Here is a 15,869-nt window from a genome sequence, read left to right on the forward strand (position 1 = left end):
TACATTTAAGTTTATTTATTTACTTATGGTTTCCTGACATTAGAGCAACAACTTTTCTTTTATTTTTCAGTTTTCTTTCTTTTCTCTTTTTTCTTTATTGTCGTAGCCTTATCACCTAGAATAGTGCCTGGTGTATAACAGAGACTTAAGAAATGTTGTTTAATCAAGTGGGTGAAGGAGCGAATAGGAGCAGGGTCTGTGCACTCCAGGAGGCTGTGGGCAGGGCTGGGGCAGGGGTTGGTAAACTTTTTCTGCGAAGGGCCAGGTAGGAAACACTTTGGGCTTTCAGGGTTATAACTACTCAAATCTGCTACTGTAGCGTGAAGGCAGCCACTGATGATATATAACGAATCAGTGTGAGTCTCTTCTAATGAAACTTGATTTTCAAAAACTGGCAGTGAGCGAGATTTGGCCTATGGCTATTGTTTGTCGCCACCTGGGTTGGGAAAGAATTTTTGGCCTTGTTTTCCTGGTTCTCATTACCCTTCTCTTAAGCACATCCCCAGTCATTTAAAACTGAAATATAAATGACTTGAAAAGCATTATATTATCCATTATTACTTGGGTCAGTACTCATTAATTGTACAGAATGTCCATAGTGAATAACAATATTAAGGATATATTTTGTACTTTCAACTGGATAATTTCAGGGCTCTGGTTTAATTTTTTTCCCCCCAACAGCTGAAAACATATCTCTACTGCTGATTATGGCCAGAAGCATGAATGCTATCAAAGAAAAATATGTTGACATTCCACTTCTAGATACAGCCAAGAGTGTAGCTAACACGTAGTTAAAAGAGAAACCAACAGAAATTACCCACTAGGCAAACAGTTTAGTTTTAAAAATTATTATAAAGTCTTATCCCTCCACAAAACTCTTTCCTAGTCGAACAGTTTTTATCACTCTTCCCAATCAATTTGGTATGCTGGCAGGATTCTTCCATTTAAAAATATCGTATGTTTTGGGCCACACTATATGAATGACAGACTGAAAATTTAGCACCAAATATATAGCCTTCATTGCTGCAATCGAAACAAAGTGGATCCGAAATGGTACTGTTTTTTGCTGTGATGCATTGTATAATTAGGCAGGTAAATAGTTCAAGTATATGTCTGCCGTTGTTAATTTTATACAACCAAGAATGTTTTTTGTTTCACTTCTTCTGAATTTAACCATGTATCCTCAGGGTCAGTGCTAACAGTTTTTTATCTGACATTTAATTATTGTTTTATCATTTGACGTGAGTGGAGGCAGAACCAATCTGAACCGCACTCCTGCTCTGGGGCTCCCTCACTCTGTATGTTACTCCCTCTCCCCCTACGTCTGTGTTCCGTGGCTCCGTGGTTCCCAGCCCCAGTGCTTATGTACATTACCCCTGAGACACACCTGCAGTGCTTCTCCAGCCACCTCTGGTAAAGGACCAGTTTTGTTTTTTCAACCCATCATAGGTCGATTTCTTTCTGTAAAATGCAATTCAAAAAAAAATTGGTTGGGGTAGAAAAATTGTCACATAATTAGCTATCCCAGGAAGGTCGGATTGCTATACAATTTTCTTAATACTTATTCTCAATTTCTGTACTTATCACATGGTAGACCAGTGACAGTTGGTGGACCAACACCAGTTCACAGATCACATTTTAAATAGCATGACTTTAGAGCAGCCTTTCTCAAAGGCTTTTGACCCAGTGTAAGATATACTTTATTATATATTATAATGCAATACATATATATTCATGCCTACATAAACACACACACTCTGAAACCACTGGAATGTCAGCTACCTTAAGGCCAAAATAGTTTTGTTTTTTTTTTTGCTTGTCATTGTCATTGTTCTATCTCTAACACCTGGCACAGGGTAGGCCTTCAATATTTAGTGCATGCAGGTGTGTATATGTATCTGAATCAAACATTTCACAAAACAGTGCTTAACCTTTTCTTCTTGTTAGACACTCTGATATTCTCTATTTTATTAAATAAATGTTGATTGCAATCTACTAAGTTTATTTCACTTCCTTCTAATCTTAGGGGTCATGACCTACAATTTATAAAACACTCCTTTAGAGGGTGCTTATATATAGGCAGCTTAATTGTCTTTCCCTTCCTTTTCAGAGCCTTGACTAGCTATTCCACACCCCTGCCCTCCATAGGATACAAGGCTGGGTCCCACATCCCAGAACTGCTCACCTCTTAGCCAGCGAAGGCTAGGTTGGTAGATTTGGGTAGGATACTAGGAGCCACGTGAATCTACAGATCTTTAAGAGCTACAAAGATTGGGTTGGGGTTAGAGTGAATTGAAAAATTAGGATTTAAAACCTGCTGAGGGCCCCTGGTACTGGGAACTGAGTTTGCAAACCCTTAGGAATAGTGTCAGTCCGAAGTAGCACAGCAAATTGGGTTCACTCACATCTTGAAGAGTATGAAAATTCATCTTGTAAAATTGCAGGTAGAAAGGGTGCTAACAGTGATCACATTTACTTAACATTTATCTTAAAAGTTAAGGTGAGGAGGTAGGTTTCTGGCTTATGCAGTTGAGAGGAACGTCACACTCTTAAGCCAAAACAGGGAAGATAGGGGCCAGAATCGTCGTCGGCAGCCGTCCGTCTCGAGAGACGATGGTGTAGCTTCTTAAGAGTCTATCTGCACCGCCGAGAATGGCTGTGTAGTCCGACTCGGGAGTGACACGGTATCTGTCTCCTCCCGTGTTGAATCGACATCTTGCGATGACGCTGGAGTGTCCTCTCCAGTGAAGCTGAAGCTACAGAGCCTGGGCAGGGTGATATGGAGGGTCTGCTGTTGCCCATGCAGCAGACCCCCCCTCTCTTCGCAGCTGAAGGGTCCAAGGGAAAGATGGAGTCAATACAGCTTGGCTTCAGGTGCGCCGCAGGAGTTGCCGGTGTTGACTACAACGTCAAACCGCCTTAGGGACTCCGGCTCCGGATTTTCTGTCGGGGTTTACTCCCTTAGCCTTTCCCCTGAAGAGGTATGCCGCAAGGCAAGCGGAGGTTTTTTGGAGTCAGAGTTTTCCTTCTCTGATGTGCCCTGACTGGAAGATCGAACCAGGGACACTTAGCTCGCAGGCCGACGCTCAATCCACTGAGCCAAACCAGCCAGGGACGGGGCCAGAATAGTGACTACATAAAAGCGTGGGTGTTTGAGGAGCCTCTGAAGTCTGCCCCATGAGGTACAGGGACACACAGATCAGAGACAGCCTCTGCATTCAAGGAGCTCACAGCTTAGTCAGGGAGACAAATACTGTTAAAGCAAGGCGCCCGTGGAGGCTGGTGATCCCGGGCAGGGCAGACTCGCTGTGTGATGCCTACCTACCAAATCTGCGAGAAGCACACTTGGGGACAACATGGGTTTTGGACTCAAATCTTACTTCCTCAGTTACCTTGGACGAATTCAAAACTTCTTCGTGCAAAGTACCAATAATAGTAGATAGGGAAAAATGGGACATTCTTTCAGTTTATCACAAGATCTACAAATTTACTGAAATCTAATACATACCAGTTTTTCAAACAGCAGCCTTTTATAAGAAGTAAAGGATCTTGGCTTATTGTATGAGTCTTTTTATCAACTTCTTTCTGGTGATCATTTCTTTTATCTTGTTCCGTTTTTCCTTGCCGCTCCATTTATGTGAATATTTCCTAGCTTCGTGCCATTATTTTTGTTGCTCTTTATTTCAGTGAGCAAGAGAAGTAATTCTTACTAGCACACAGTCATTTATGCTCACTTTTTTATGCTCTATCTTACAATTCCCTGGAGAGGCTGTTCCATTTTCTCAGTGTGTTTGTGTTTATGCAGGTGGTTAAAATAACAAGTGTTTTCTTATTTGGTTTGTAAATATTTGGTGAGCCTTTGGTATGCTTGAAGTTATGATAGAAAAAACAAAATACTTAAGACAATCTGTCAGGGTCCAGAAGTTTGAAAATCCTATTGTCTAAAGATAGGAATGAAAAAAATAAAATATTTTATTATGGAAAATCTCAAATATATGAAAATGTAATATATAGAATAGTATAATGTTACCCGGTGTACTTATCACTGAACTTCAACAATTATCAAATCATATTTTATCTGTATCTTTTTTTTCCCTATGCCTTTCTCCTTTGATACCATATTATTTCATTCATGATTATTTTTCTAATCTTTTAAAAAAGAGATCTTACAAAAAGCTATTTATTATAACTTAAAAATTAAAATAATTCTTTAATATCATCAAATATAGTCAGTGTTCAAATTTCAGCTATATCATCAATATTTTACTTATTTTTTTACTGTTTGAATTTTTTAAATGTGTTATGATATTAGATATCACCCCTGCTGCTAATATCCCCAAACTTTTCTGTTTTCAGTACTTCCCCTGCCCCGTGATCCCCACTTCTTACCATGTTTTCCTTTTCACATGATTCTGAATTAATTTTATTGGGATGTCAGGGCAGATTGAAGGTGACCAGGGTTTGGGCCACACAGTGGGGAGGAGCAGGTATGTGATGACAGATCCATAGCAGAGAACCAGAAAGCAAGGAGGATTGCTTAAGAATCTTAACACATTGCAGACATAAAGGCTTAGTAGCTGACGTTTGAAGGGAGAGATTTTTCGGGTTAAAACATAATCGCTCCTTCAGAGCTGTTATTTTTGGATGAAAAGGAAGCGGGGACTGGGGAGAGGAGCTCTGCCCTTGTTTACCTTGGTAGCCAGTTCCAGCCTCATCTGGGTGGGGCTTGTTGTCCCAAGAGGAAAGACCACAGCCTCTTCTGTGCTGTGACGGAGTGTGCGGAGAATGCCACGCTGCTTGTGAAGACCCAGGTTGGTGGGGCCCAGTGATTTACCATCTAATTAATTCCCAGGTGATGCTGCTGATCTGGGAACCACAGCTCGATAACCACTGATAGTCTTTCCTATTCCCTTTAGGTTTCCATTTTTAAGATATGTTATCTTTCCTAAGATCGTATTGCTGCATACATAGGAAATCATTGTGTAATTGATGAACATCCCTAGTGAGCATCTTTGGGGGAAAATTAGTGAGAAACTTGTGCGTAATTTATTTGAAAATACAATATATTGTTTTTATAATGACCACATAACATGGTGCTTCACCAGCCTAGTGGAATGTATATAAACATCCTTTCAGTGAAGGGTTTCTTCTTTTGTAAACATCTCAATCTCAGTGAACTGTGTCTGTCTCTGGCACGAAATTAGAAGTTCTCTTTCAAACCTAAACATTTTACCTAAGGAAAGCTGAGGAGCGAGGGGAAATGTCGTTCTCACCAAACTTTGTAATTTTCTTACAGCCTTTCTTTCTTCACAGAGAGACTGGGCCGCCAGCCTGATCTAAAACATCAGTTAGTCAGCAACCCTGCAAAAAAGTGTGGTTTTTGGCCAAACCTTGAGCCACCACACCCATTGCTGGAACTTTCCCTTATATTTAAGCCCATTCAAATCTGCTCTAAATGGGTCCTGACTAAGCTTGAAATATACCCAAAACTTGCTTCGGTTGGGTATTTTTTTGTCCCATATGCTAATATTTAAATATTATTCCCAGGATTGCTTTTCTAACACTTTTCCAAACTTATTATTATTATGCCTTTGGAATAGGAACTCCTGCAAACAGAGCTCATCTTCTCTGTTTACATCACACAACAAGGAAGGGGTTTCTTCAATTTGAACTATGACTTTGAACCCAAACCCAGTTCCTTTGTTGTGGTAGTTGTTATTTCCTGGTTCCTTTTCCTTCAGCAAGCCATTCAAAGAAGTATATATTTGTTATTTAGAATCTAGAAATCAATTCGGTATTATCATTGGATGTTGAAGTTTTAATTTTCTAAATCGTTTTGTCCACCCAAAAGACCAAATTATAATCAGCAGGTTTCTGGGTAAGGAAAGAATTAGAACAAAGGGACCCGGATATTCTGAGTCTTTTATTTTGGATCTCAGATATGTAATTGAATTTTTCATTATCCTTGATTTGTGATGTATCATCACTGTAAGTCTATGCATTTCCTCCTTATATTAATTCCTTTATTTAGTTCATTTCAAAAAAATATTTCATTTTTAATTTCTAATAATCATTTGCGTTCCTTTTTAAAATTTGAGATGAAATTTACATACAGTGAAAGACACACATCTCAAATGTACAGTTTGATGAGCTTTGACAAATTTATAAACTTGTGTAACCAATACCTTAATCGACATATTGAACAGGAAGTTCCCCAGTATCTCCTTTAATCATTTGCCACTTCTTACAACTATGCTTCAACTTTATGGCACCATAGATTGCATGTTCATATAAAAGGAATTATACAGTACATAGTCATTTATGTCTGCCTTTTTTTGAGCAACATGATGTTGCATACATCAGTTCAGTCTTTTTTTATTGTGGAGTTAATAGTTAATTGTATTGGAATACCATTCCATTGCATTAAGTATGTGAGAGTGCGCAGAGGAATCTTCCTCTCAGAAATGTTTCTGGGGCTATAGAAAAATCTTTTTAAGAGCATGGGACTTTCTGAAGCCTTTTTATTTAGCCTTTCTATTTTTGAAAATACTTTGACTCAGCCACGACAATTGGCATAGCTTTATTAACACAGATGCTCACTCAATTAGTCTGCCTCTAAAATATCTCAAGCCATTGGCAAGTCAGGATTTTGATATATATGGAAATTCTATTCTTAGTATTAGTACTTTACCACCTTACGTTTCTGTTCTTACTGTTCCGTGTAGTCCTTTAAAGCCCATTTAGAATTTATTGAGACTTATTTTGTGGCCTTGCATACATGGCCTATCATGGTTAATATAACATGTAGACTTGAAAATAATGTATATTCTGTATTTGAGTGTTTTGTTCTATAAATTGAATTAGGTCAAGATGGTTGATGGTGTTGTTCAAATCTTCTATATTATTACTGGATTTTTTTTTTTCTTACCTTGTCTACCATTGCAAAAGGTTGAAAAGGAGAAACAAATAACAGATGAGACATACAGAAGAAAAATAGCAGGAGAGCAAACTTAAATCTAACCATATCAACAATTATATTAAATATAAAATAACTTAATTTGTATAATTCTTCCTTGTGTCATTGGTTTTTATTTTTTGTTTTTGCCTCAAATATTTGGAAGATCTATTATTAGTTACAAAAAAAAGTTGTAATTGTTATGACTTCCTGGTGAATTTTCTCTTATTGTTATAAAATATCTCTCTTTCCAGTAGTATTTCTTGACTGGGAGCCATTTTTCTTATGTTTATATGGCCACTCTTGCTTTCCTAGGCTTACTATGTGCAGAGTAGCTCATTTCTTATTCTTTCACTGCATATTTCTGTATTAATTGCATATAGTTAAATCTGTTATTTTTTAAAACTCAGTCTGATTTTTAATAGTGTTTACTCCACTTGTACTTAAAGTAATTACTTATATGACTGAGTTTTTTTTTTTAATAACAGCTTTATTGAGATGTATTTCACATACTGTACAATACATGCATTTAAAGTGTACAATTCAGTGGTTTTTAGTATATTCACAGATATGCGCATCCAATACCACTGTCAATTTTAGAACATTTTCACTATCCTAAAAAGAAATCCTGTATGCTTTAGCTATCATCCACTTATTTCCCCTAGCAATCTCCCCAACACCAGCTCTAGGAAACCAGTAATTTGTTTTCTGTCTCTATAGATTCCCTTGTTCTGGGTATTTCATTTAAATGGAATTATATACAAAGAGGTAACCCCTAAAAAGCTGGAATTATCTTCTGGAGGGTGGGTCCCTTGTAAACAGGCTTCCCCTGCTAGGTGAGTGTTCTAGGAACCCATCTGTATCAGTGTGCCGGGTGATGTTGTTGTGAGAGGCTGCATTTGACTTCAGTGAATTTTTTCTGAAGGCTCTTTCAACGCATTTGTCCATTTCATGATGGGTGATTTACGAGCGCACCTGCTCACACCACCCTGAGTGAGTGTTCAGCAGTTTTTGACCAAAAAACGACATTACCATGGTGCCCTTCCTGTTCATCCAGTCTCACCCCAGATGACTTTTCTTTTTGTTTCCCTGGATGAAAAAAGCCCTCCAAGGGAAATGTTTTGCTGATCTGAAAGAGGTAAAACAAAAAACAGTGGGAGCACTAAAAGGCATCAAAATCCACATGTTCAAAAACTGTTTAGAGCAGTGGAAAAACCATCCTGATAGGTGTACATACTTAGAAAGTGACTGAAGTTTAAACATGTAAGAATAAATACACAATTTTTTATGAATAAATTCTGGGTTTTTGGAGGGTCTCCTCATAATATAGTATTTTGTAACTGGCTTCTTTCACTTAATATAATATTTTTAAGTTTCATCCATGCTGATGTAGCAATACTTCTTTTTCTTTCACTTTTTTAGAGCAATTAGGCTCCCAGCAAAATTGAATGGAAAGTGCGGAGTTCCCACATGCCCCTTCTCCTTAATACATCCTCCCCATCATCTCACGCATCCCATACCAGTGTGATGCCAGATTGTCAAGATCAGCCAACGTTAACCAAAGTCCATTGTTTACATTAAGGTCACTAATTTTGGCTGAAAAATGTTCCATTGTGTGGATTCTGTGGTTGAATTGAAATCTACCATCTTGCCATTTGACTTCTGTTTCTCTCATCTGTCCATTGTTCTACCTTTACTGCCCCTTCTGTTGCATGAGTTGAGGATTTTATTAGTATTCTATTTTATCAACCTAGTTGGCTTTTTACTTACATCTCTTTATTTCATAATGTTCATGGGTTGCATTATATATTGTTATCTTACCACAGTCTACCATGCATTAGTATTAAACATCTTTGTGTATAAAGTGAGAACTTTGCCCCCTTCTGTCCTTTGAACCAATAAGATTATGACTCTCTTCATGAGTCCTAGCCACTCTGCTCTGCATCACATGCACTGGCAAGTGCCCACACGCGGAAAGATGTGTAAATGTGAGTCTCAGGAGCCGAATTGCTTCCAGTTTCTACCTGCTTTTGGTGGCTTTCTAATTTTTTCAAAATTGTTTTTGTATTTCACTCAGTGTTTTGTATTGCTATTTGTGGAGTAATTTGTTGATGAAAATCTATTCTGCCATTATCAGAAGTGGAATTCCCATTTTGTCATTTTCAGTACTATGATAAGTACTTTTGAATCCATTACCTAACTCAAAAACTGGACAGTAACTGCCTGCACCCATGTGTCTTTTTTTCAGTCTGTTCCCCTCTGTCCCTGGCTTGAGGTAACCATCATCCTGAATTTCATCTTACTCCCTTTTTTCTTTGCAAGTACTTCTATTGAGTCTATATGTATTTCACACATATACTTGTATTTAATTATTTTTAGCTTCATAAGAAGTCTTGCTGAATTTACCAGAGACTTTTTATTTGCTATTATATTGCATAGATTTGTCCATACTATACATATATTGCTTTAGTTTTGACAGTTGTATTTAATTCCACTGTGTGAGTATACCAGTTTATTCATCTCCTCTCGTGTTGCTGGACATTTGGGCTGTTTCCATATATTTTGTCCTTGTGAAGAATCCTACTATGAACATTTGTGTATTGCTTATGGTTATATATCTTGGAGCAAATATCGTTAGATTCAAAATGGATGTGAAAGTTTAATTTTAGCCTATTTTACATTCCTACCATCATTCCAGAAGAGATTCTGTGAGTCCACATCCTCTCACTTGATAGTGTTAGATTTTTTTGCCATCTTACAAGATATAAAAATGGTATCACATTGTCTTAAATTCCGTGATGTATTAAGCATCTCTTTGTATTTTTTATTGGTTAAAAGTATTATAGGTCTGTTAATGCTATCACCCCTCTCATTTCTTATTGCATTGTAGGAATTCTGTATTTGGAATATCACTGAACTTGACCACTATACCTAACTACTGTTAGTTTATTAGAGAGATCTTTGACCTTTGAATCTGTCATTCTCCTTGACCACCCTGTTTAATCTGAAAATCCCTCCAAACTCTTGACCCCCTTATTCTGCTCCATTTGTAGCCCTTGGCTTCTATCACCTTTTCCATATCATATACATATTTATTGTATTTATTGTCTGCCCTCTCCTTAGTGTTATATGTAGCGCGTTATGTGATAAGTGTAGAGGTCAAGAGTAAGCATTTATACGCTTTTATAACAGTGAAGCATTGTTATCATAGTTTTATGATATTAAAGGAACGGTCTCTAAAGAATTGGAAATTTTTTCAAGAATTGGTTCTTCATTACTTTGAAAAGCATGGCCTAGATCCTTATACCTCCATGCCGTAGCATTTTAAAGGCTCTGAACAGAACAGAGAAGAAGCAGAAAACTACCTGTCATGCCTGGAACTGTTCGTGTCTACACAAAATACAGTTGCTAACAAAGAGGAGTTTTTTCCATGTAAGCATTAAGCGTTACTTTGTTTTATTAGCATTTCTCATGTTTATAGCTGAGCCTGACATGTGTCCCTTTATAAATGCCTCATGGTATCTAGAGCTCTTTGAAGTGCAACTTTTAAAATGAAAGGGAATGCAAGCTACTTAATTATATGAAAGTAAATGACTGCATGAATTCAGCTTAATCCTTTATGTTCTCAATTTTCACTTTTTAAGTTTTCCAGCTTGAAGTGTGATTATTAAATGTAGGCCCCACCTGTCTGGACTAGCTAAACGTGCAAGTAAATTTTTGAGAATTACCTAGGTTCATAACCTGGCTTGTTAACCCCCTGATTCCTGGGTAACTGTAAATGCATGCCTTGGGTGTTTTCGTACTGTAGTAATTCCACATAACATGGTAGTGATATTTTTATATCTTCTGAAGGGAGTTAAGTTCTGGGAAATTCTTAGATGAAATCTATAAAAACTATAAAATCAAAGTAATATTTCACAATGATTAAATGGCATATAATGAAAATGAATGCGCATAATGAACTGATCCAAGAAGCTGTTCATCAGAACTGTAAATATGTTTGTGAAAATAAAGTGGTGAGTGAGATTGGGCTGCTTGGAAACAAAGGGCAAAGGTTCCTGCTACACAGCACACCCTTTATTTCCCAGGGATTTGTTACATCACAGTATCTGCAAAGTAGCAAGAGCCTTCTTTAGGCATGTTGGGAGAATTTGTATGGGTACTTAATCTAGTACCTGAAATGTATTAATTAATATTGAAAACTGCATAATTTGACTTTTCCCTTTTATGACCCAATTTCTTGCAAAGCTAATTTCAATCTCTTTTTTTTTTTTAAATAAGTAAATGAGTGAGTAGACTGTGACAATTTCAGCATAAATCTATCCTTCAGATAGAATCAGATAAACAAATTTAATATTGTAGTGGAAATCAGATCTTGGTATATTGCCATGTTTCCTTGCAAAAACCAACCAACATATTTGATGTCATTTACAAAATGGAGATGAATGTATCCATTTTATAGGGCTGTTGTCATGATTAAGGATTATGGATAATTTAAATGTATAGGGAACACTATAGGCACTCAATACATGGTAGCTGTTGTTACATTAAAAAATAGCAGTAGATTTGTTTGTGTTTGGTGTACGAGGTCTGTCCAGAAGATATCCAGCCACGTAATATGAAAAATAGAGACATTTATTGAAGAAGATACAAGCTACAAGAAACATTGTACACTGGACAATGGCACCTCAGTCCCCTTCAAAGTAGGCACCTTGGGACCCCACACAGTTCTCCCAGTTGCAGTCAGCTGCCCCATCATATTTTCCTGAATCTCATTGACGGTCTGAAATTGAAATTTCTTCCCTTTCAAAGGTGATTTTAGTTTTGGAAAAAGCCAGAAGTCACAGGGTGCCAAATCTGGGCTGTAGTGGGGCTGAGTCACCTGGGTTATCTGATGTTTTACGAAAAAACTCTGCACAATATGGAATGCATGACTGGACATTTTGTTGTGATGAAGCTGCCGATCACCAGTTGCCCACAGCTGCAGCCTTCTGAGTCATCCAGATAGTTTCCACAGAGGAATGTTCAAGCTTAACGCAAAAAAAATTATGCAGATTCATTGCTCTACTCAGTTATTTTGAATGCAATGGCCACACAGTACACATGCTCACTCAACGGTGTCTGCTGCCCCCACGGACTAATACAGAGAAGTCATTACTGTCATTACTGTTCAAGCATGTACATTCCAGCCCACTCTTCCTTGGCTGCCAGGTTACATTGATGTCATGCAAACCATACTCATTATATTAACAATGGCTTGACTTTTCCGGACAGGCCTCGTATATACGCACACAGTGAGAACCATTTTCTTGGATAAGTCTATGGTAATCCTTATACAGAAAAAAAGGGGCAAAATTGAGAGAGGAGAGATTGGATGGGGCTGGTACAGGGGAAAGATCTGTGTGGCCAGTCTTCCTGAGGGCCCCGAGCAGGCTTCCACAGCCAGCCCGGACTCCTCACGGAGACCTAGCGCTCCACAGAGTACAGCATGGGAAGGATTCTACTGGATTTTAAACACCTTGAGCGCAAGAACTGAATCTTACTTGTCGTATTAACTGACACAGGTATAGCATGTGGTCTCGCTGTACAGTAAATGACGACTGGCCACAGTTTGTAAAAAGATTCAGTTAATTCAGCTCTACTCCTTCGGTAGTTCTCCATATTTGCCTGCTAGGTGGAGTTATAATTTGAGGTTAAATTATCAAACCTGCCAGGAAGCATGTGTCATTTCAAGGATGTAATGATAACATCATTGTTTTTTCAGATCTAGGTTGGAATTTGCCCTTGACACAGAACAAAATGATGAGTGATGCAAGTGACATGTTGGCTGCGGCGTTGGAGCAGATGGATGGCATTATAGCAGGTAACCCGCATCCTCTAAAAGATGGAATTGTGCCGTTTATTCTGCTGTCTTTGCTTTTTTTACACAGTTGTTTTATTAGCTTTCCATTGTCTCATTTCCACTTACTGGCTTTCTCCAATGCCTTTAGGTTCCCCATAGTGTGATCTTGGACCCTCTTTTTCTTTTTTTTCCCCTTTAATCCTCACCTGAGTACATGCCTATTGATTTCTAGGGGCAGGGGGAGAAAGAAACATTGATGTGAGAGAAAAACATCAATTCGTTGCCTCCTGACCAGGGTTCGAACCTGCAACCTTGTGTATGTGCCCTGACCAGGGATCGAACCCAAAACCTTTTGGTGTACGGGACAGTGCTGCAACCAACCAAATCACCTGGTCAGGGCCAGAATTCTTCTTCAAAAATTTTTTTAAAAATTACAATTGACATTCAATATTATTTTATATTAGTTTCAAGTGTACAGCATAGTGGTCAGGCTGTTATATAATTTACAAAGTGATACCCCGGTAATTCTAGTACCCACCTGGCACCATACATAATTATTACAGTATTATTGACTATATTTCCTATGCTATACTTTATATCCCCATGACTATTAAGTAACTACCAATTCGTACTTAACCCCTTCACTTTTTTTCACTCAGCCTCTAACCTCCTCACCCTTCTGGAAACCTTCAAAATGTACTGTTATCTACCTTAGGAGTCTTTTTATGTTTTACTTGTTCATTTACTTTGTTTTTTAGAGTCAATTATTGGTAGATGTATATTTATTACCATTTTATTGTTCATGGGGGAAATGTTTATACACACTTGCTCCTACATTCATAAAGAAATGTACACATTCATCCCTGGCCAGTGTGGCTTAGTTGGTTGGAGCATCATCCTGTAAACCAAAAAGTCGCATGTTCGATTCCCAGTCAGGGCACATGCCTAGGTAGCAGGTTTGGATTCCAGTCGGGCTATACATGAGAGACAACTGATAGATGTTTCTTTCTCATATCACTGTTTCTCTCCCTCCCTGCCCCTTCTCCAAAAATCAGTAAGCATTTTCTCTGGTGGAGAAAAATAAAGATTAAAACAATAAAAGAAACTGCCATACTATTTAAAAAATGTACATATGTAATTTGTTGACCTTCTTCAGAGATTAAATTCTGGCAAGTTACCTAGGAGCTGGCCCTCTTACCTTTGAAATTATGCTATGCAATTTCCACCTCAATGTGTAACTTATTTATAGGAAAGTTAAAGACTGGTGGCCCCTGAAATTTGTGTTTTTTTGTAATGCATGGCTCCACCTGGACCAATCCGTCTTATCCCTACTCGTCAGCACATCTTACACCAAAGCCCACCATACTCTTACTATACCTCGCAATTGGCGGCCTGCCTGTTAGCTATTTGATCATTGATATGTACCATCTGTTAAATGGTTTTTATTTTTGCACCGAAAAACTATGCCTCGGAGAGATTTGTATGATCGAATTATCTTTCTTTTCCCTGTTTCTTGTTTTTGTTATTCCTCACTGTGACTGGACTTGCTTGCCACCTTCAGCTTTGGTGTTATCTAATATGAATCCTGTTACTTTCTCTGTGGTTTTTTTTTTTAAACCTAGGTTCTAAGGCCCTGGAATATTCCAATGGGATTTTTGATTGCCAGTCTCCCACCTCCCCATTCATGGGAAGCTTACGCGCCCTGCACCTTGTGGAAGACCTGCGTGGGTTGTTGGAGATGATGGAAGCAGACGAGAAGGAAGGCCTGCGGTGTCAGATCCCAGACTCAACGGCAGAGACGCTCATCGAATGGCTTCAAAGTCAGATGGTAGATTTCTTTAAAAAAACAATTTAATCTCTATTGTATTTTTTTTACATTACCTTTTAGTTTTTTTATACCCCCCCTTCCCCCAGTAATTGCCACACTGTGTAGATTTCTTCATGTTACAAATCCCATACTGTGAATCTTTTGTTGCTTATGCCAAAATTTCGAACATAGAATAGCCAATTAGAATAAGAAAAAAATTATAAGACAACAGTTTTGCCCTTAAGAGATGTTCCTTTTGACTCTAAAGATTATTTTTAAAAAGTGCTATTTATCTACATTTCCTTAGGTCTAGCAAGCCACCTGATTATTCTTATAAGTGGACTAGCTTTTAGATTGGGACTGAATAAGTCACTGTGGGTTCGAACAAATAGTCTTAGAAGAGAAAGAACCTTGCACATAACAGATGCTCTCTCAGTACTATTGGGCGATTTACTGTGAAAGGACCCAAGGCAGTTCTAAATAGTCAGTCAGGGTATCTAAATAGACTCTCAAAAAGCAACAGAGGTCTGTAGCAGTGTTTGATATGAAGCGCCATCTAGTGGTGTGTGGCAATCATTTCAATTCCAGTGTGCGAGTTAAGTTGTGTAGCTGGGGCTTTAAATGTTTGTATTCACTGAACAATGAGGTCTCTTTCTAGACATCCTTCTCAAAAATTGATGACATGACAGATCTGCCCTTTGCCTGAACACAGTGCTAAATACCATGGTTTTAATATGTATCAAACACATAAAATCTAAAGATCACAAATACATATTCAAGGGAAAAGACAGGAAAGGTGTTATTTTGTAAGTATTTAAAGGATACTCAATTTTTAGGGACCTATATTAATACGCTTATGAGTTAACCGTGTTTGTATAAGAGCTAATGGATTTTGTATGAAAGAATGAAGATCTGTTTTTGCACCTGTGATAGAAATGGAAGCTGTTTGCTTTGGGAATCTTAATACTGCATCCTGTGGCTAAAACATGTTCACATGATGCGACACAAATACTGGGGTTCCCAGCCAATGTGTCTCCCCATTTTTAATTGTTTATTAGTGGTGGTGCATCTAAACAAACCTGATAGTTGGAGATATTTTATTTTTTGTAATACATGGCATTTTATTATTATACTTTATATTTGCTTTGCAAGTTTCTTCTCTGCAGATTGAGGTATCCGTGTTTGCTGATTTCTTTGGAGAATTGCTTCATGCTCTAAAATAAAACATTTTCTAGCATATTTCTTAGGCTGTTTCTACTTCCCAT

The 15,869-nt window shown here is 37.9% G+C and overlaps 1 protein-coding gene across 1 annotated transcript in view; it reads left to right on the forward strand.

Annotated features, from left to right (window-relative positions):
* PPFIBP1 (PPFIB scaffold protein 1) overlaps positions 1-15,869 on the forward strand; it is a 180,641-nt gene that overhangs the window by 114,452 nt on the left and 50,320 nt on the right. The window contains exons 3-4 of the mRNA XM_090272961.1: positions 12,720-12,818; positions 14,420-14,625. Of these exons, the coding sequence (XP_090129087.1) occupies positions 12,755-12,818; positions 14,420-14,625 (270 nt within the window). The 5' untranslated portion in view covers positions 12,720-12,754. The remainder of the gene's footprint in view (positions 1-12,719; positions 12,819-14,419; positions 14,626-15,869) is intronic.

This window comes from Furipterus horrens, unplaced genomic scaffold (genome assembly GCF_987537825.1).
Source record: "Furipterus horrens unplaced genomic scaffold, mFurHor1.1.pri manual_scaffold_4, whole genome shotgun sequence".
Lineage (NCBI taxonomy): Eukaryota > Metazoa > Chordata > Mammalia > Chiroptera > Furipteridae > Furipterus > Furipterus horrens.